The sequence below is a fragment of the Ovis canadensis genome, chromosome 2 (genome assembly GCF_042477335.2).
Source record: "Ovis canadensis isolate MfBH-ARS-UI-01 breed Bighorn chromosome 2, ARS-UI_OviCan_v2, whole genome shotgun sequence".
Taxonomy (NCBI): Eukaryota; Metazoa; Chordata; class Mammalia; order Artiodactyla; family Bovidae; genus Ovis; species Ovis canadensis.
Genome location: NC_091246.1, coordinates 107,694,983 through 107,716,096, shown reverse-complemented (window position 1 = coordinate 107,716,096; position 21,114 = coordinate 107,694,983). Strand labels below are relative to the sequence as shown.

At 53.0% G+C, this 21,114-nt stretch overlaps 1 protein-coding gene and 1 long non-coding RNA gene across 2 annotated transcripts in view; one reads left to right on the top strand and one right to left on the bottom strand.

Moving 5' to 3' along the window:
• The window catches only part of SCRG1 (stimulator of chondrogenesis 1), a 97,396-nt gene extending 95,205 nt beyond the window's left edge, over positions 1 to 2,191 (bottom strand). Inside the window, exon 1 of the mRNA XM_069576767.1 lies at positions 1,505 to 2,191. Within this exon, the coding sequence (XP_069432868.1) occupies positions 1,505 to 1,747 (243 nt within the window). The 5' untranslated portion in view covers positions 1,748 to 2,191. The remainder of the gene's footprint in view (positions 1 to 1,504) is intronic.
• A 3,620-nt stretch (positions 2,192 to 5,811) lies between these two features.
• Positions 5,812 to 10,117, top strand: LOC138432723 (uncharacterized). The gene is made up of 2 exons (XR_011253961.1): positions 5,812 to 6,028; positions 7,024 to 10,117. It is a non-coding gene; the product is annotated as an uncharacterized lncRNA (long non-coding RNA).
• The last annotated feature ends 10,997 nt before the right edge of the window (positions 10,118 to 21,114 follow it).

Sequence of the window (21,114 nt, the reverse complement as noted above, 5' to 3'; positions counted from 1 at the left end):
AGGAAGCACACCCCAGACCCTGGTGGTGAGGTGTGAGAAACAGTCAACATTTGGAGTTCTGGAGTCTGAAGATTTTTGGCAGTTAGATAACTTCCTGATCTGCAGTAAATCTCACGTGACCGAGAGGATGTTTCTGCAATTCTGTTGCCTGGCAACCTTCCTCTCTTTCCAAGTCTGCAAACTTAAGAGATTTTTACTAGGTCCCAGTTGAATGTGGTGCGGGCCAAATATGGACCCAGGAAGGAGTCCAAGAGAGGCAGCTCCATCTCACTGACCTATTGCCTCTAGAGCTCTCAACTGCAAGGTGACACAGAGGCTTCCTTTTTCGAATGGATTCAGGTGCCCCCGTTCTAGTGGCCAACCTGTCGGTTCTGGACACTCCACAGTGGTCCAAACTATACTTTTTTTTTTCTTTTTATGTATAATTGCAAGCGTCTTCCATGGTCCCAGCGCCCTCCTGGGCGTAATTAGGGCCTGACCATTATGGAAATATATGCAAGATGTTTAACTTTCCTTAGTGAAAAAATTTTACACAGAGCCTGACGCGAAATGCAGGATTCCCTCGGAAGCAGCACGTGGTGAGAGGGGCCCAGTACCCGCCAATCTTGAACCCTTCTCTGCGTGGGTGAAGGCAGGGGGAGGGGCTGAGGACCCCAAGCCCAGGCGGCTCCCTACCACCCAAATCCCTGGGTTCTTCCACAGGCCAGTTGTTGTCGCCCCTTGGTCCCTGTGGCCAGCTGTCACTGCATCATTTCCACTCCCAAGCCCCCTAGTCATGCATGTGGGGCCTGGCTCGTTTGGCAGGTGAATAGGAGATCTTGCTCCACTCGCATTAGGAGTCTGGGTTTTTGCGCAGGTTCTGGTGCTCTTGGACCGTCTAATGTGGGGCCGTCTAATGTTGGCTTCTGAGACGTGCAGCGGGAGGGTAATAATAGAACAGACTGGAACACAATCCCAAGAATGCAAGGGTCAGGTCTCACCCACTGGGTGGGAGAATGCAAATTTCGGAGCAAATCGCTTATGAGACCAAAGGGATGGACTTGGGGACCCCAGAATCGGCGGTCAGAGGAGGCAGGGGGTCGCCTAGGAAGCCACATTTCATGGAAAGAGGGGATGGGAGTTCCATCGCATCCCGCGTTTCTAGGAAAAGTTTCTAGGAAAAAAACGACGGGGATTTTCCCAAAGACAAATATACACAGCGATAAGGCTCACCAGGGCTAGAAGCGGCACTTTCAAACCCTTATTGGGCATAGGGCCCAGTTTTTCAAACGTAAAAACAAACTTCTCGATGCCAAGATGCTGGCTCAAATCGAGTCCAGAAGCCAGGACTCAGCCCAGCCGTGCCTGGCCCGGAAATGCATTAAGGCGCTTGCTTCTCAGCCGCTGGCAAAGAGCTCAAGCGGGATCATCGCGACGTTCCTAATATTACAAGAGTCCTGGAACTGTCTGAACCCCTGAAGGCTTTGGGGGGAGGGATATCATCCTTAGGAAAGGAGAGACTTACCTTAAACCTGCCGCTGGGAGGAAGTTGGAGGTAACAAGTCTCCTTAGGTAGCCAGGAGTGTCTTAGTCTAGTCGTTTCACGGCACTGCCTTCCAGGACGGCACCTTTGCACCCTGCGAGCCTCGATGCCCACTGTCGGGCGCCTGTCGGCCGGCACCGGGCCAAGGCAGCAGCTGGGGGCGTTGTCGCCGGCGCCATCCCCACTCAGCCAGCGCGCACAGCCCAGCTGCTCTAGTGTTCTCATTTTGAGCCGTATCTTTTTGGTATTGGCTTAAGAAATCACCTTGGTCATGAATAACTGTAATAATATCACTGGTCCGACTATTCGGGAACGGTGAGCAGCCCAGAATCTCCCCTGAGGCGGCGGGCGTGGTGCCCCTCCAGTACCACCGCGGGTGGCTAGAGCCCTGAAGGAGAGCAGCCCCCCTTGCAAGTGCCCTTCCCACGCGAAGAACCGCGGAAATACTGAGCTGGGGAACTGCGCTCTAGAAACCGTGTGGAGAAACCGAGCCAAGTGGAGACAAACAAGCTTTAGCTTTCGGTTGTTGGTAACTCAGGCAGAGTTCTGAAAGCTCTTCGAATGTTGTGCACAATTACCTCCCCTTTCCTTTCTCTTCCTACAGTTTCTGGTCCTTTTCATTTCCGTCTCGAATGCCTTGATTTTTACTGTTTCCAGACTGAGTCCCTGGAAGGAGAGGAGATTTCACTTCCGGGTTAGGGCACTCTGGTCGGGGGAAGAAAAACCAAGTTCAACCCAAACTGGCGACCTAATCCCAGTCTCTTGGATTTGGTGTTCCTAAAGTTGAATGTGGCCAACCCGCCACAAGTAGGGGTGGAAATGATGGCAGAGGATGACGAAGAAGAAATCCACGTGTGCATTGCGGCTCCCTAACTTGGTTTGTACTTGTCTATCAGTCACTAGAGTCAGATAATACATCACTGTTTACTAAACAAATCGCAGGGTAGGGTTCCTAGGGCAATTAGGAACTCACTATAGTCATTCCCTCTTTCCCACTCCCCCATGACTGTAAAATGAATTCACGTACCCTGTAGGGTTTTTAAAGTCCTGTTAAAGGACCACTCATTTAGCTGCCTCCAGATTTGGAATAGTGTTCCAGAGGAAATGAGGGTCCAGAGCTCTTAGTTTAAGCAGAAATTCAGGAACTGCTCCAGAACTTCCGCTTCATGCCCGAAGGGAAAAGAGGGCTTAACAGGGATGAGTATGGCTTCAGGGGCTCTTTAAAACAATTTGTCCTTAATGCCCTCCTGGAACCACTCCTCTGTGCTGCTGACTGCCCTAAAAAGAAAGATGTGGGCTCTTGCTCCACAATGCTCTTTCCCAGGCTCAGCATCAGGAGAGTAAAGAAAAACGGAATGGAGAAAGTGAATAGAGGATGGAGGGGCTCTGGGCTGGGACTGTCTCTGTAGGAAAGGAAACAGGAAAAAATTGCTTCCCTAAGCAACTCTCAAATCACGACCATCTCCTGCCACAGGCCTGCACATGCCCCTTCCCTGCCTTCTGGCTCATCATACCTTCTGCAATGCCTCAAATCCAAAATCTAAAGCGTTTTTTTCTAGAGTCACCAGAACACCTCTCTGTGGATGAAAGGGGAGCCTAGGACCCCAAGAGGCAACCACCAAACAAGTGCTGGGAGGTGGACACACACAAATAAGGATGTTTGGGAGGTGGGGCTCCCAGGGTTTCACTACCAAAACTTGATGCATTAGTTTCCAAGGCCCCACACTCAGTCTTCCTCCCCCAGCTTAGGGGTGGGTGGTCCCTTCTGCTCACTGGGCCAACTCTAAACTCTAGCCCTGACAATTGGAGAAAAAACTGAGGCAGCTCTTGGAAGTTAGGAACCGTGTGAATCCCTTCCCAGGCCTCCCTAGTCTTGAGGGGAGAGCTCTGGGCTCACGTTGGATATTAGTGAGAGAGCAGAAACGAATCCAGTGAATTAGAGTTTCAATCTCAATGCTTGTGTGGTGGGGCGCAATAAGTGACACTGAGGAATATATGTGATGGATGCTGGGCTCCTGAGTTGAAGAGAGTCTGGGAACTTACAGTATCCTGGATATTTTGGAGGAAGTGGTAGAAAAGCACTACAACTTGAATAGTGCCCAAAGCTTCAAGTTCCCACTCCCGAATTTCCCATGACCTCAATCAGCCTCTAGGAATGCACGTTAGAGGCTCATGGAAGGCAGCTCAACTCCCTGTAAAGGTCACCAGGAGACTTGGCCCTTAGAAGAATGTAGTAGGTACTACTGAACAGTAGTAGGGGGCCTGGAGTATGTTTGGAGGCACAGACCCATGGCTCTGGCCACGTCCCTCATGTCTGCAACTCAGCTTCCTTGCAGACACACAGGGTTTGGAAATACTCCTCTTACAGTTGGTGAAGATTAAACAATATGGAGCCTGCAAACTGCTTCACACATAAGGGACTCTCCTTAGAACTTATTTCCTTCCCACTCCCACCAAAGCAGATATTATAGCTTCCCTTGATGGAAGAACTGAGGTGGGATCCTGAGGAGCAGCAGAGGCTCATTCTCAACTTCCCTGGACTCTTCAGACTGAAGCTCAGGACCACGGCTTCAGTCCTGCTTAGGTGCCCCCTCGCTATACCTTGCAGCACACACAGGGAACCCAGGCCTGGGACACAGGGGAGGGCCAGGACCATGTTGTTGACTGTGCCCAGGGGGGTCCAGGGCACTGTCACTGGACTCTAAGGCTCCTTCTGCCCTTCCTCTGGGAGCAAGTGCCACTCCACAGAAGCCACCCAACAGCCAAAGAGTGACTCCGTGCAGGGAGCTGGGCTTCCTCACCAGCCTGACCTCTCCTCTGCTCTGAAGCTCTTGAGCCTGGTCTTGGGCTCTGGCCCCACCCCAACCCCAGGCCGCTCAGTGCCCAGATGCTACCCCTTGGGCCCCAGGCTCCTGAAGGGAAGGTAGGACTTACTATGCAGGACAAGTTTTACTTCTTGTCTTGCTCCTGGTATGAAGCAAGGCTTTGTTCATTGAATAATCGCCCAGCTAGCAGCACATAATTACCAAAACCTGAACAGTCCCCACATCCATGTCTTCCCCCCACAACAACCATCCCCTTTCCCGCCCTTGTAGGCCAGGGCTAAGACCTCTCCCATACCTGTGTGCTCCCACCCAGCAGCGACCACCAGGACCAACTTTGTAGGGTCTGAAGATAGATCTCAAGAGAGGAGAGAAGGAAGCCTACAAGGCCACGGGCTGAGAAAGCCATCTCCTCACCAGAAGAAGGCCCATGAAGGCTGTGACTGAGGGAGGGCTGACTTGGTGCATGGAAGTATTTAGCAGGTTCAGTGTTATTACTGCCTAACAGGGTGTTAAAAGTAATATGAATGTGAAATACTGTGGGAAAAACGGAGTTTCCAAAGCCAGTAGCGAGGCCCCTCCGTGGCCGCCTGGCCTGCAGGGTGGAGTCGGAGTCTGGCTGCCCCGTGTGTTGCGCCAGGAGGCGCTGCGGCAGCCAGGGACCGCAGAGGGGACTTGCTGGGAGAGATTAGGGACCAGATGGGATGCGCATCGAGGCTTCAGGAGGTGGGGGGAGGTCAGCTGATGGCACACCCAGGAAATCTCGAGGACGCTTTCCCCTCCTTATTTGCCAAGGTTGACACCAGGAGGCTTCACCACCTCCCTACTGAGTGCACAGAGAAAGACTTGGAGTTTTAAAATAGATAACCAACACGTGGTAGGTTAGGTGGAAAACAAGATTTTACTGATTTTATGGGACGACCTATCGAGCCACTGGGTAGAGATGAGGTGTGCGGGTGTTTTCTGCAAGAGGTGGGATGGAGGCGAAAAGGCTAGGTCCTAGTTGATGTAAATTTCTCCAATGGATTCCAGATCAGTTGCACACAAACCCGGGAAGCTTTCCCACTGCACCCTGCAGACGCGGACCGGTCCTCGCGGTCTGACCATAACCCCGTACCCCCAACACACAGCTCCTGGGCCTCTCCCAAACGCTGTCAGGCGCCCGAACCACCAGGAATCAGGCCACGCACGGATCGCACCCGGCGCTGCGTGCCACTCAGACACCTTCTCCTCGGGTGAGAGCAGGGCCCTGTAGCAAGGCCTAGAGGAAGTCCGGGGTCCCGTTCTCCCCGCACGGCGGAGAGCTACCCGCTCCGAGCTGGGTTCCGGACTGTCGCCAGCTCTTCCGACGCAAACGGCTGGAGCAGCATCGCGGCCTGGAGGACGAGGTGCTAAGGCCCCGTTTGGACAGGTGCCCCTGCATCGTCAGGCGCCTTGTCAGCCTGGAAACGCTCGTAGGGCTGGCTCGGGGCTTTCGGGGGCTCGTGCTGGACGAGACAGCCTGCCTCGCTCTGTCCGCGTTTCCAGAGAGGACTGCAGCGGAGCCGTGGGGCGCCGGCGCTGGCGGTGGAAGACTGTAAAGATTGGGAGAAGGATCCGTAACTCATTCTTCTGAAGCGCGAGGACTGAGCGTGTTCACGAGTGGGTGACAGCGGTGGCCCCAGAAAAACTCCACGTTCGCAAGGTAAATCGGATCCCCAGGACCGTCCGTCTGCAGGGGCGCGCATGCAGGCGAAGGGGAGGTGGGCGCGCAGGGGCGGGAGCGCGCAGCTCGGCCGGGGACGCACCCGCGCGGCTGGAGGCTGGGGCTGCACGGACCCGGCCGTGTGTGCGGGACCCCGCTGCTCACGAGGCCCCAGCCTCTGGGTTCTGTCCCGGAGGCCTGAGCCTCGCGAGTCGCTCCCCGCGCGCCTGCACCCATAGCCGTGAAGAACCAAGTCCGCGACTGAGACCGCGTCCGGGCGCGCGGCCCCGGCGGGCAGGCCAGGTTCGCAGCTCCTCCCCGGGCTCCGCAAGCCTCTCTTGCCGCGGGCCAGCCTGCCCAGTGAGCTCACTTCCTCCCCGGCCAGCGGACCTGGGGCGCTGGGCCTGCTGTGGACGACATGCGCGAGATGCGGGCAAATCAGCCGGGAGGAGAGAAGTGGAAACCTCTACCAAGAGAGGAAATGGCCTCCTTCGTGGTCCAGCTCCGAGCGCCGGCCGTAGCGCGGGGATCCGAGGCGCCAGGGGGGAGGCAGCCTGGCGCCCCGGCCTCGGCCGGAGGCCTGCGTTTTTCCCCGTTCTTCTTTTTTCCCCCAACCTCTGGTCCCCTGGTTTACTCCTCTAGTTTTCACCTGTGTTCAACAATTTGATATGTGGGCACGTTTACAGTCATTTCGCATTTTAAAGTCGGCAGCAGCGAAGGGAGTATTACAAATAGGCTCAGATTTAATTGGCTGGTAATTCTCCTCTCCTGCCCCTTTAATTAAACGGAGATTCTAGTGGTGCTTCGGAGCCCGCAAGTGATTATGACAAGCGTATCTTATATTTACATTAAAATGCTGTCCCCAGGGTGTAATTCAAGCCAGGACTCCATTTATTTCGAACCTGACCACTGAGGCCAGAATACAGCTCCCCAGCCCTGGAAGGATGGTTTGTGGGGGCTGTTTAGTTTCCTTGCTGATTTTTATTTTTGTCCAGTTCTATTTCTGAGGCTTAAGGGAAGACCACCGATGGCTTCCGAGGCCCCAGAGAATCTTCAGCCTCAGACCTCACCGAAACCCACGCTCAAAGAATGAAAAAACATTTGTTTTTAAAAGCGCGAATTTTGGCAAAACCAAGAGCCACCCTGGTGGTGCCTTCACCCAGAGAGGCACCCAAGCAGAATCTTCAGCCAGGACAGTGGACCGCATCAGCCGTGCGGTGGACTGATTCCACGCAGAGTCCAGCAGCCGGGCTTCCTGACCGCGTCTCTCCTCCCGCACTCTCTTCGTCGCCACCTCGCCTTTCTCTGATCTACCAACCTCCCTCCGGCGCGATTTCCCAAGAATCCTCGCTTGTTCCTTGGCCCCGTCGCTGCCTCTCTCCGGCCAGGGACGCAGCAGCACCAGGCGCGCTCACCGTGGGGCCCCGAGGCTGTCCCCCCGCGGCCTCCGCGCCGCCTGACAACTCCCAGGCTCCAAGCGAAGCGCGTGTCCGTCTTGTCACCAGATCCACCAGCGCTTTTGATGAGAGCTGCCTCACTGCTTTGCTTTTGGAAACATCATGCCTTCTTCCCAAGAGAGAAGAGTGTTTTCCTGGACTGGCTTAAACACACACACACACACACACACACACACACACGACAAAGTATCTGTGAAAACAGCCTCCAATAGCTGCCGTGGAGTGCAGTAAAGACTTTTAGGAAATATGAAGACTGGCCTCCAGGAACCCACCCCAAGGTTATCACTTTTCTGGCGACCTTTCTTCCCCCTCAGTCTCCACATCTCTCTCCTTTTTTTCCTTCAAAACTTTTCCAGCCGCCATCTCCTCCTTATTTCCCTTAAATACGAGACCCCGGGAAATAACTAAGGCGAGGAGAGGAACCCACCACCCCCAGTCTCACTCATCAGTGGCTTGTGCTGGCCAGGGACCAGAAGCATCTCTGAGCCTGAGTCTTCTCACCTGTGAAAAAGAGATTAGAACTCCAAAGTCCCACTTCCACTCTGAAATTCTATACAGTTAAGACAAAACTTTTCTCCTGAATTTCCAAAAGACTGAAAATACATACACATTCTAGTAATGTTCTGTGCCAAGACACAGATAAGGACATTTTAAACTTCTGCTGGTGCCCTTTTTGGCTGGTTCCTCCCAGACCAGCCTTCCTTTCCAGGAATGAAAAGAGCCTCAGGGTGGAGAACACCAGGGGTAGGTCTGATCACAGCCACCATCCAAGACCATTTATGGTCACATGATTCATTAGGACCCTTAATCCTCATCTGACCTGCTGATTCAAGCACTGCCAGTGAAACCTCATAAAACTGGCCAAGAGGCTAGCCAACATATGCGCACACTAATTAGAGTTATGTGAGCCTTAGGCTTCCAGTCTGATGAACAGCTCCCGGGCTGCAGGGGGCAGGGGTTTGGGGTCCTTTTCACCTACCAATGCCCTTTAGTCCTACCAGAACATCATTTGAACTCAGTGGGTGATCTGAAAGCTACCCCTGCTGTGGAAGGTGGCTTAACCACAGTAACTAAGGCTAAAAACCTGGCAGTGGGTCCTTAAGAGGGGCAGGCAAGAATCTCTTCAGAGGCAGAGAAGAGAATCAGCAGTGAGCTTTTGCGGTCATTATTGCATCTAGTATTACTATGAGAGAGGGCCAGAAGAATAACAAAGTGAAAGAAGAGAGATTTTTGGCATTAATAGAAAGAGTGAATTCTTAATAACCCCACCCCGAACACACACACACACACACACACGCACATGCACACATGCGAATTCACACACTTATAGAGTAATAGCTATATTTCATCAAGAAGCTGAAGATCTTTCAACCCCACTGACAAGGATAAGGGAAGAAAGCATAGTGAGGAGGCTTGCACCATTGACTTGAGCCAGTTTAGCAGCTGCAATTCTGGCCAGGTACCAGGAAGTCACAGAACACCCCAGATAGCAGAACTGGCCCCAACCCTGGCAGGGGGCCCTGTCTATGGCACTTTTCCTACAAGGCATGTCTTCTTCTCCATCTGCATCTGACTCCTAGATAGAAAATGGTCGGGGTCAGTCACTGTTGGATAGTAAGACCCCTGAACCTCTCTGAGAGCTGCCCTAATGTAACTGATGTAACTGGAGGTGCCATCTGCTTTGTATAGGGAGCTGTCAACTCTGGCTTTATTTTTGTCTCTTAAGATTTCAGAGGACAAAATACCTGAGGTCTATCAAATCTACATATACTAACTTGTTACACTATAGAATTTATCTCAGTTGTTTTAAAATACATGTGCATTTCCCTATCTCCCCCTGCCCTGCACCCCTCTCCATTTGTAACCCATACAAAATATTTACAGACTAAAACATGAGAGAACCTTTCTGAAAGTAGGAGGAAATGTATTTGTGACTTACTTGATGCCTAACAATTTAGTCCTTTGAAATTTAACTGGGGGGGAGGCACACACCAAAAAATGAGAAACCACGTTTTTTCAGTTCTAAATTTGATCACCTTACTCTTTCTGTTTGCTTTTCTTCCTTTCTTTCTTCCCTTTACCCTGACTGTTTGGATTCAGCAACACAGTTTGGAGCCTTAGGGATCATTTGTTCTGCATGTGCTCTGTCTTCTCTTTCACTGATATTTTAAAATTACAGTCAGGAGGCATCTCACACCGTGACCAGATTGTATTTGACAAGAGCCTCTTTAAGTTCTTCAAAGCTTCCAGGGATCTGCCCCCATCCCCCAAGCCCTCCTGATCAGCAGAACAGATACAAATGGAGTAAACTGTAGCCTTCTGGATTCATAGCAATCCCATTCCTATTGCTTTTCTATGCAGCAGGGAGCTCTGGAGGACCATAAAAGAAATTAACAACAATGAGAAAGAAACTGGACTGATGGAGAAAGGCTATTCACATACATGTTTTGTATATTTTTGGACTGTGAGAGTGTACTGCCTATTCATGAGAAATTAATCTCAGGATATATATGATAGATGCTAGATGCTGAGTACTATTAGACATAATATCATGTATTGAATAGGAGGATCTAGAGTCCATTTATGGAGAATATTGGATTGCAAAATATATAATAAACTTTCTGTTTTGTTCCATGGGTTGTAAGCTGGAAATCTGACTAGAAAATAGTATTTTAATGCAGAAGTATAGGGGCCTTCTGCTTCCCGATGGCTCAGACGGTAAAGAATCTGCCTGCAGTGCAGGAGATACAGATTTGATTCCTGAGTCGGGAAGATCCCCTAGAAGAGGAAATGGCAACTCCCTCTAGTATTCTTGCCTGGAGAATCCCATGGACAGAGGAGCCTGGACACCTACAGTCCATAGGGTTGCAAAGAGTCAGACACAACTGAAGTGACTGAGCGCGTGCGCACACACACACCCACACACACCCACACACACCCACACACCCCCTCCCCCCCACCCCCACGTAGAAGTATAGAACTTTAGGTCAGGCAGAAGGTAATTCCTCTTCTGTTCTCAGAAATGAATATTTGCCAATTGAAAGCCATTGGCTTATCCAGTTAAGCCAGATCACTAGAAACACTGACTTGCAGGACTGACCAAACCCTCAGTGCCAAGGGGAAAGGCTGAGCTAGAACAGGTTTGAAGGACTGACACTTTCTAATAATGTTTGAAAACGGACAATTTCTTGTACAAGGAAGAGGATACCGTTTCTCAGAAATGGTTGCCTGTCAGCACATTCCCACTCTTACCCTTCTCAGGGTGGGCTGAACACTTCACAATGGCAATCTGCCATTGCCCTAGGCTTTAACCAACTGCAAGTTTCTTGTTAGGCTAATTCTACTCAGGAAGCCTACACCAAAAAAGAGAGTAAAAATTCCTCTAATGAAATTAACTCAGAAACTAATGGATCAACGAAGCAGTGAGTTGAATAACCAACCCACTCCATCCCCAGATCATTAAATAGTCCCTGGGTGCCAAAAAACTTTTAGTGAGAACTGCCATGCTCTTTAAAAAGTATGGATAAACAACAAGGACCTACTGTATAGCACAGGGAACTATATTCAATATCCTGTGATAAACCATAATGGAAAAGAAATTAACACAACATTGTAAATCAACTATACTTCAATAAAAAGTTTTTAAATGTACAAATAAACAACTCCACCCTAACTGGCAACCCATCTCATCAGCTCACACTGGAGCTTACACCGCCTGCAGTTTTTCTGGGGGCATAGTCCCTGATGGTAAACAACTGAAACCACTCCTGTGGCAAAGGTGAATTGCAAAATGAAAGGGACTTTTAAAAACTTTTATGTAAAGGTATGGTATATAGAAAAACCACATGGGAGATTATCTCTGCTCTACTCACTCATGTTAATAAACAAGCTTCCCATAAACACAGAATCAGACCCTCTTTTCCCAAGAAAACAGGTGGTCATCTGTGTAATTTCTAAGGAGGTACTACTTGGTTATGTCAGAAAGTGGGAGAGATTTCAGCAGGGGGGCCAGGAGAAAGAACAGGGCAATGTTTGTGAGACCCCCAAAGGTGGCATTTGGGGAAACCAGTGAAGGAGGAGGGAAGGGAAGGGAGTTGAAAGAGCCCTTGGTTTCTCCAGCTGTTATCGGCAGTTTGAACACGTGGGGTCAGGGTTTTCCAAAGACAAGGAATAGAAAGTACAATTCTTTCCCCCACCTCCTTCCACCTCCACTTCCCTCCACCCCCTCCTCCAAGCAGGTCTTCCCCCAAATGAATATCTTCAGGCTGGAGAGTTTTCCTCCTGCTGGGAATGTGCAGAGGTCACTTTTAGAGCCAAATATCATCATTTAGTAAAACTCACAGTGTGGTTATGGAAGCAACAGAAGGAATCAAGGTGTTTGTGCTAAAAAAAGACTGCAAGACCAGGTCTGGCTAGGAGTGGGAATATCCAAACTGGTTCTTCATATTTCACGTTTTATAGACAGTCTTTTCCCTAAAGGATATACTTTCATTAGGTCATAAATGCACCAACAGATGAGAGAGGCAAGGAGGGTATGTGTGTGTCTGCGCACGCGCACGCCCTCTCGACTAGGGGGTGAGGATAAGCGGGTCTTAGTAGGAGGTGGGATCCTGGCCGAGGGTGCCCGCCGCCCACTCCCGCAGGCAGAGGTCAAAGACCGCCCCGTGGAGGAGCCCTAGGAGAGCCTTCCTCTCTTCTGCCTTAGCTCTTAGGTTTCCGGTGGGTCCACCGAAACTCCTAACTGCCCAAGGTCCAAGCACTGACTCGCTACAGGCCACAAAATGGGTAGAGGGCTGACATGCTTTTTCAAGAGAGTTTGTTAAACATTTTAACTCAGGAAAGTTTCCTTGTTGAGGCCTCGGTGCCAGAGCCTAGGAAGATGGGAAATGGATTTTCTGGCGACTTTCACTTCCCGGTGGACCTGGATTGGAAACATTTACCTCCTCTAGCACCCAAGAACTGCGACTAGGTGCCCTGCTCCAGACAGGACTGGGTTCTGCAGACGTGCATCCCTCGTCACCATCCACCACCCTGGCTTTTTTCAGCCCATTTCTCCAAGAGCAACTGGCATCAACTCGCCGCCTATATCGAGTCCCGGAGGACGTTTCAATCCGCAGCACTGATTTCACACTTAAGCAATCGGTAGCAATTTTGAAATTATTGTATAATACCACCTGGATGATATATTGTCTGTCTAGGCCAGATTAGCAAGCCACGCGCGCATACATTATGTTTAAATCACACCCCGAAACGAGAAGAAAATGTTTCAGTAGGGATCTACATGCCGCCGAGGGAAACTAGAGCAGTAATTATTTCCCTCTTTTCCGATTTCCTGTTTCTAAAGAAAGCACTGGTATCAAGGACGAGTTAGGTAATGTGAACTAAAAGGCTAGCAGGTCGCTGTCATTTAAGCCCAATCACAGTTCGTAGTTCAAGGAAAACTGCCTTTAATTGACACCGTGTATATATTCTTCTGCTACTCTCGGACTCCCCACGCAGGGACGCCCCCAAGAGTATTTATTTCTAGGGCTGGAAACAAAACAACTAACCCGGTCTGCCGCATAAGAGAGCGTTCCAAGATGGACTGCCGGAGAAAGGCTTTTTGACCCCAGTGGAAATTAGTCATATTGACAGACGCCCGGGGAAGGTAAATTACCCCGCGCGCTGACGTTACGCAGAAGCGCGCCCGGTTGCGACTCCGCCTCGGCGCCCGCGGGGCCAGAGGCTCTGTTAGTCTCTCCAGATTCCGATAAATCCCCACTCTACTTCTCTGGGGCTGGGATTTCAGCGTGAAGGAGACGGGGAGAGCGGTAAAAAGGTGCTAGAGAGGAAAAGGGCAAGAGCAAACCAAAAAAGTGGAGGGGAAGAGAAACGCTGTGCGCCCAGGGCAACCTGGACGGAGACCCAGAGCAAAGGAGCAGAGTCCGCAGGGGAGGGAGGGAGGAGGGAGGCGGGGAGGGATAGGGCCGCGCTGCTCCCCGCTCCCAGGTTCGCCACTTGGGAGGTCCCGGCCCCAGCACAGGCCTGGCCAAACGTCCCCCCGGGAGGCTCGCGGCTCGGGCGGGGTCGCAATTACACCTCGGCTCCAGGCGAGGACTTAAAAACCGAACGGCGGGGGCTGCTGTCTGGAAGCAAGGCCCCTGCGGTCATCAGAGGGGGGCCAGGCCCGTGCACAGGAACCTTTTACAAGGCATGTGGGTACAAGGAAAAAAAAAAATCAAAATAAACCACTTTCATCCAGCGTGGGCCGTGAAAATAAAAGCTGCCTTCTAAAGAGGGCAAGCGGGAGTTTTGAAATTCAGTGTGTGTTTTGCTGTTATATAAAGAGTTTTGTGATTTTACCTGATGACCAGGGGAAAGAACTGTCAGATTGTTTTTCTCCAAGAGAGGGCTGTAATAGGGGGTTCACAGATTTCTTTCAAGTCATCTTTTGTCCCCGGACTGCAATCAACTGCATGCATCCATGCGGCTCATTATACACAGTGTAGAGGGAATATTGCGAGACCGGGTTATTACTGACTTAAAATAGGACGTAGTGGTCCTACCTCTCTTCTGAGTTTGCAGAGGGGGCAGAAGGAAGAGAGTCTAAAGTGTGGCCTCTGATTTCACCAGAAGTTGCACCTAAAGACTCGGCTACAAGAGGCCCAAGTCATCAGGGCTCAAAGACGTGGGGGAAACGAGACCAGTGGCTGCCGGGTGGGCGCCCAACTAAGCCCCGGCCGAACGCTCGAGGTGCAGAAGGCGGTGCCTCCAGGGCAAGCTGGGGCCGAGGGAGGCCGCCAGCTCTCTTCCGACCCCCAGCACCTTGGGCCCGGCGTCTGCGGTATTTTTAGCTCCTCTCCGGGTTCCATAGAGACTCTTTTGTAAGCGGATCTGAGACTTTCCAAGCTGCCCTTACTCGGGGGGGTGTGGACGTAGGCGGAGGCGGCTGCACGGGTACTCTGAAGGAGAGACCAACGTCTTCTTTAAAGCAAAACTCGCTCTCTCCAGGTTTCTGTCCTTCCTTTTCTCTCTTTCGCCTCCGCCCCAGGTCCGTGGGAGCACGCCGAGTGCCTGAGTTAAGAGGTCTGGATGGTTGGGGTCGAGAAACTGGAGCAGAATCAGGGTGCTCCGAGCGCTCCGCCTTTCACCCTCTCCCGTTCCCCCCATCCCCCTCCGCCCGGGCACCCTTGGGAGGGGACAGCACCTCGGAAGGAATCTCCATCGCTTCCGAAGAGATAGCGAAGGGGCTGTTTAATTGTCAGATAAAACTTTAAAGTCAGTCCAGTAGTTTCTGCAAAGGAGTTTCCAACCCCATGTGTGTCCAGGAGTACGAAACTTGGGGCCCAGACTGGCAGCTCTCAAGTAGGCGGATGTTGATGGCTTGGAGAGCTGAGTCTCCGTGCGCCGCGTCTCACCTGGGAGATGCCCTGGTCCAGCTGCCGCCGCCCCGGTCCCCCCTACCCGCCCCGGTTCACGCCGAGCCCCAGAGGCTCTCGAGGCCGTCCGCACGCCCTTCCCGGTCCCGAAGGGCAGCCCCCGCCTCCTTCCCGGGCTCTGTACGGCCCCTGAAATTGTCCCGGCGGGCGGGACGGCGCTCCACCCGGGAGAAACGCGGGAGGGAAGCTGGGGGCCAGGCCAAGCGGCTCCGCTTCCTCCTAAGGCTCAGTCTCCCGCCCTCCCCATGCTGTCCACCCCGGCTGCCTGGGCTGCTCCGAGGGGCCCTCGCATCCCCGACGCCGCGCCCCTACCCACCGGATTGCCGTCGGGGCCCTTGGGTGCGGAGACGACGGCGCGGCGCTGGGCCGGGCGAACACGAACGACCAGGGCCGCCAGTCTGCGCCGTTAGCAGCCTGGTAACCTTGCCGGTCTAAGATGCTCAGAGGAGGTGGAAGCGCAGAGAAAAAAGAAAAGGAAGGGGTCGGGGCAGGGGGGAGCCTAACACACACACACACACACACGCACGCACGCACACACACACACGCAAGCAAGCAAAACCAACTTCGGTGTTGGGCTTTTTCAGTTTCACACGAAGCGACCTGGAGTATCTGGAGAAGGTTTTTGAAGACGTTTAGGAGGGAGGGTGAGTTTTCGGCTGAGAAACTCAATCTGCCATACAGTAGCGGCCCCATCTGGGATCTGTCACTGCTGACAGCACCACAGGGCACCGCCGTGATCTTCTGCACAGCCTGCACTCCCCGGAATACCCTCCTTAATCAAAGGATGTCTGCGCGCGCCCGGGCTCAGCTGACCGCGCCGGGAGCAGAGCGGCTGGTGAATTCCACCCCCCGCCCCGCCCGCCCCCTCCCTCCCCACGGACAGAGCCCTGGCCCCTTGTGTCTCCCTAGCACATTCATTAAAAGCGGAAAAGAGACAGAGGCTGATGTCATTGCTCTCAGAAGATCATAAACGTAAAAGAGTCATCCTGTGAGAATCCCTGAAAATGACTTTAATGAATAATTTCAGAGACAGTTATGGCTCTGGGTGATTACTGAGCGAGAATATGAAAACCAGATTTGCAAAGTGAAGGCGATGGTCAGGCGGCTCCGCGGCCACTTTCTCCCAGTAAAACCGCATCAGTTTTCTTTCATGACCAAGTTCTACTCACAGAGTCAGTCTGAGTTTCCTTCTTCAAAAATAAAAGCAACACACACAGTTTTTGTTTCCTGTGTGGCTGCCTTAGCCTAAAGACAAAATGTCAGTTCAAGGCAACAACAATTCACTTTAAACAGAAGGGAATCCTGTACTGGCATAGTGGCTCACTTCTTTCCAGAAGGGAAGAAGTATTTACTGCCATCTTAATTTAGAATGATACCTTTTTTGGCCTCTTCTCTAGGCAATGAAGGTTGAAAACTCTCTGCCAGAGTAAGTGCCCTGTTTGCTCTGAGTTCTTTCAGCAGGGAGAGCAGCAAACAAGCAAACAGCAAATGACCCCACGTCCTACTGAAAACTGCACGTCTCCCTGACTCCTGAGTGCTTGCTCACCAACGAACTGAAAGATGGTTTGGTGCTAAAATGAGGAATGACATTTAAAAACCCTCCATCTGGTCCCAGGAAAATATCAGGTTGAGTCTGGTTGTTCAGGATTAGTTGTGCATTAAATATACTATTTGAAAAAATTGGGTTGTAAGTTGGGGTGGGGGCTGGTGAGTACCCTGTGATCCTTTCTGTAAATGGTTTAGCTGCCTGCAATCCTGTCTCCTTTGCTTAGAAATGGAAACAGGGATTCATTCTCTGGGCCTGTGGGCCATGTTGATTCATCCCATTTAATTCAAGTAAAAGTTGATGCATGCTAAGTGCAAGACAGTATCACAGGAAGAAATGATGTGTTTTTGTTGGTTTTGTTTGTTTGTGAGTGGTCTGAATGACTCAGAACACAGCCAGTCTCCACTATTAAAGCAGAACCTGGAGAAGCCACTAACCAGCACTGTGGGGAATTACTTGGTGTGGCCTCAAGCACAGATAGGTACACCCTCCTCCACTTATTAAGGATCTAATCTCTAAAAGCTTCATTCTCTATCCCCACACCACCCCCATATTTCCTTTCCCCTCTGCTAGGGATATGGGTGGGTGGGAGGGGGGGCCAACCTCTCTTGTGATGCTTTCACCAAACTAGGAGGAAATGGTTCTCTTCCCTTCTAGATTACAAGACCACTTCGGAGTTTGCTGTACTGAGTTGCCTGGAAGAACTGAAGAGAGGTGAACATTTGTGAAATTTTCTCAACTGCATCTCCTGTTTATTTTAGATACCCTTAGTCCCCAAATAGATCTCATCACTACTCTCAAATCACGGTCTATGACTTCTTTTCCCTCTGGCTAAATTATCTGTAGCCTTTGAGTAAATGCTCAGCTTGGCCTTTGCAGCCTGTGCTGAAATAAATCACATCTTCTGGCTTTTTGAATCTTTGCTTTGCTTAGTTAAATAAAGGTGTGGGGCTGATCCGTGATATGGCCAATTCTGTCCCAGGAAAGACTTTAAATAATGCAGTCCTGGCCCTCCCCCATGAGAAAGTCATCCCCACGCCAATTGTCCAGTGTTTCACATGGGCCCTCCAGAGTGCCATGGGTGAGGGGCTGGTTGTAGTGAATGTGTGTGGCCTTAGGTACTGGTTCCCTAACTCCCTGGGGGTGTCTTGAAAGCTGAAGACTTCAGGTCTTACCCTGACTGGCTGAAGCAGAGTTTCTGGTGGAGGTGGGACTGTATCTATAATTTTACCAGGTTCTTCAGAGATTTCCAATCACTAGAGTGGGAAGCTCAAACCTAAAGGGTTCTAGAGTTGGATTCACACGAAAGATCAGGCCAGTGCCACAGGGCAGGAGGGTGGGAGGTCAGGGATATCCTCCTCCCTCTGCAGGAATTACTCAAATATACCCAGCTTCTGCCCTGGGCACTGACATAGTAGGGAACAAAGCTGCCCAAGGCATCCTTCCCTGGCAAATTGTCAGGGTTTGTGTCAAGGACATCTCCTGCGCCGGGAAGGCGAGGCAGGAGAGAGTCCAGAGCCTCAGATCCTTGGGCTGTAATAGCAGGTGCAAAGATGGAGGCCTGGAGAGACCTCTGGTTCCATAATCAGCGTCTCTCAGGCCGCCCAGCTGGGCAGAAACTCACTATTTTGGCTCGAGGGTGTAAGGGTCAAACGGGTCCCAGTACCAGGAGGACGACCCGCCCCCCCCCCCCCAAGAGCCACCTTCTTCTGGCAGCCCGACCTGCATGGGCACCGCTGCAGGGGCCGCAGCTGTTGGTGTAGGAGAGTAGCACCCCAGTGCAGGGATAGCAGAGAAGCGTGCGGTCGGGTCAGGACCAAAGGCTGGAGCCTTTTCCAGGCTGGAAGCATCAGACGCAGTGGGTTGGAAAATTTAAAGTGGGGACGGGCCCCGCCGAAGCGTTCAGCGGCCCCACCTCATCTCAAAAAAAAAAAAAAAGAAAAAAGAAAGAAATCAAGAGCGTCTTCTGGACTAAATATACATATTGAGAAAATCCCCGCGCACAGACGGGGGGCGCGTTCCAGCTGCCGGCCTGGCCCGGGAGGACTTGGCCACGCGGCCGCCGATTACACCCAGCTTGGCTGGGATGGCTCCGAGCCGTCTGCCCTGACGTCAGCCCGGCTCCGGCCGCGCCGCGGCGAGATAGGCAGCGCGGCTGGGCGCGGGCGCGGCGCTAATCACTCCCAGATGGCCCTAATAGCGGAGATAAAGACGGACGGAGCGGCCGGGAATAAATTTGTAATCAGGGCTCTACCATCTGATCATCAAAGCGGCCCAACTGCTGGGAGAATTGGAAGGGAATGTGCTTGTGTGTATAGCGGGGGAGTCGGTTCAGCGGAGAGGCGGGGGGCGCGCTCCTGCACCGGGGCTGGCTTGGGCAGGGTGAGAGGGGACAGGAGAGGACGCTCGTCCGTGTGCCTGGGAGTCCCTGCCCCGCGTTCCCAGACGGCCGCCCCCGCCCCCCCCCCCCCCCCCCCCCCCCCCCCGTCCCGCCGCCGCTGGGGAGCTGAGCCTGGCCCCGGGACACCCGCTGCAGGCCGTGCGCGCTCGCAGTCTTCCTCTTCTAGAGCTGCCCCTCTCTTGCCAAGCAGTTAAACTTGGTTCCCCCATTCACCCCCCTGCACCCACTCCCCCACACCCTTGGACGTAAATCCTACAGCACCGCTGGGCTTCCGGGGAAGCGGGCTGCCCCCGGCCTTGGGGTCTCTCCGGGGTCTTTCCTCCGAGGGGTGCGAGGGCTTCCACAGGCCGGGGCCCTAGTCGGCGCCCCCTCCTCGCGCGAGGATGTGGATGGACCCGAGGAGTCAAGCCTGGTCGAGCGAATGGGTCCCGTCAGGTCAACAGATCCGGACAAGACAGGCGGCGCCCAGGATCCCGATGCAGCCCTCCCTGGGGCACAGGCCCCGCGCCTCCTCTCCTGGGCCGCTCGGCTAGTCACCTACCGCCAGTCCAGTGTCCAGATGCAGGCGTGTGGGTGGGACTCGAGCGCAGGGAGAGCGCGCGCAGCAGTGGAGGAGGAAGTCAGGAGCAGCGAGCGCTGCTGGAGACAGGAAACGCTGAGCTGTTTCCCGCGCTTTGTAGAGCCACGGCTCAAACGCGGCGCCGGCTAGAGTGGTACCGCGTGCCTAGGGTACTGCCCCTGCACACACAGGCCCCTCGGGCCCTCGCAGCTGGCTCCGGTTTTCTCTGCAAATCTGATCTCTCGGAAGCAGCTCACATGCCTCCTTCGACTCCGTGTGGCTTTGCATCTAGCTGCCTCCCACGGCTCCCTTTCCAGCGAAGTCCGAGTGCACACAAATCACTCCTCCTCTGGCGACCTCAACCACGCCGGCCAGTCCCGGATGGCGGCCAGCAGTGGTCCAGGTGAAGGGGCAGGAGTCCAGCCGCCCTCCAGTCCCCACTCAAACGCACACTTTGTTTTCTAAGGGGCCTGGAGGCTCCGTCCCTGGCGCCACGGCTGCGCCCACCTCAGGGCGGGGACGACCAGGCCTCCTGGTCGTACTAGCCCAGAGAAGGGCAGCTTAGGTGAGAGGCTCACCTTTCCTACGTGCCCGGACCTATTGGCTAACAGACTGGGCGGCTGGGGTCGCCTGCCGACCCCCTAGAGCGTGGTCCTGGGATTGAGAAGGCAAGAAGAACTCCCAAGTGATCTTGCTGACATCTTCTTGGCACTTCCACCTGAAAAAAACTCTGAAAGCCACAGTAAGTGTCCTGTCCTGGCGAAAAGTTCTGGGAAATTGCGGCTGGGAACAGGGTGTGTGGTCAGGTCCCTCTCTGTCGAGTTGCCCAAATTACTTCCCAAGAAGTTGAGAATGGGTCTATTGGTCCCACGCGCGCGGGCGCGCGCCCGCGACGGCGAGCCCTCGGCCCGCAGTGCTCCAGGGTTATCAGGCGCTCGGCCTGCGCGGCGGTCTGGGGCCCGTCCCTGACAACCAGATCCACCATCAATTTACCTTCCGCCGCCCCAGCTTCCCATTTAGCTTTTAACGTCAAATCCTGCATTTTTGTCGGCTCCGGCCTGTCTAGAGAGCTTGTGATTTCGCTGCAGGAGTGATTGCTTTTAACAAAATGGCAGCAACCACATTATCCAAGCAATTAAAACAGAGGCCTTTTAGCCAGTCCCACAAGGCAGGAGCTTGGGGGGGGGGGGAGATTTTTTTTTTTTGAAGCAAAGGAGAAAGGGAGTTAAAAGGGAAAGAAATGTGTGGAAGAGAAAAGCATGGAAGCGTAGAAGAAACGCCTGCCTAGTCCAGCACTTCGTGCCCCGGGACTTGACAACGTGGGACGACATGTGGGGTTTCTTGCGAGTTGAAGCGTCAGGTTAGGGGGTGCGGCATCCCCCTGGGTATCGGGTCTGCTGGATGTCTGGCCCGTTAGGGTTGCCGGTGGGTTGGTTGGAAGGTCCAAGTGCTGGAGGTGTCCAAGCACTGGAGATGCAGAGCCCTAGGAAGCGGCGCGGCGGGCGGGCAGGAGGGCAGCGCGGGGGCCCAGGCCAGACAAAAGAGGCTTTTCTAGAGCGCGGGTTTAAACGCACGTGCAGCAACCGGCGGCCTCATAGTGACGGTGCTGCCGGGGTGTTCTGATTTCCTTCTGCTGGCTTTTAACAGACCAGATAAAGTGTTAAACCCCCTAGAAGTGCGTTAAGGCCCAGATGGCAAGGAAGAC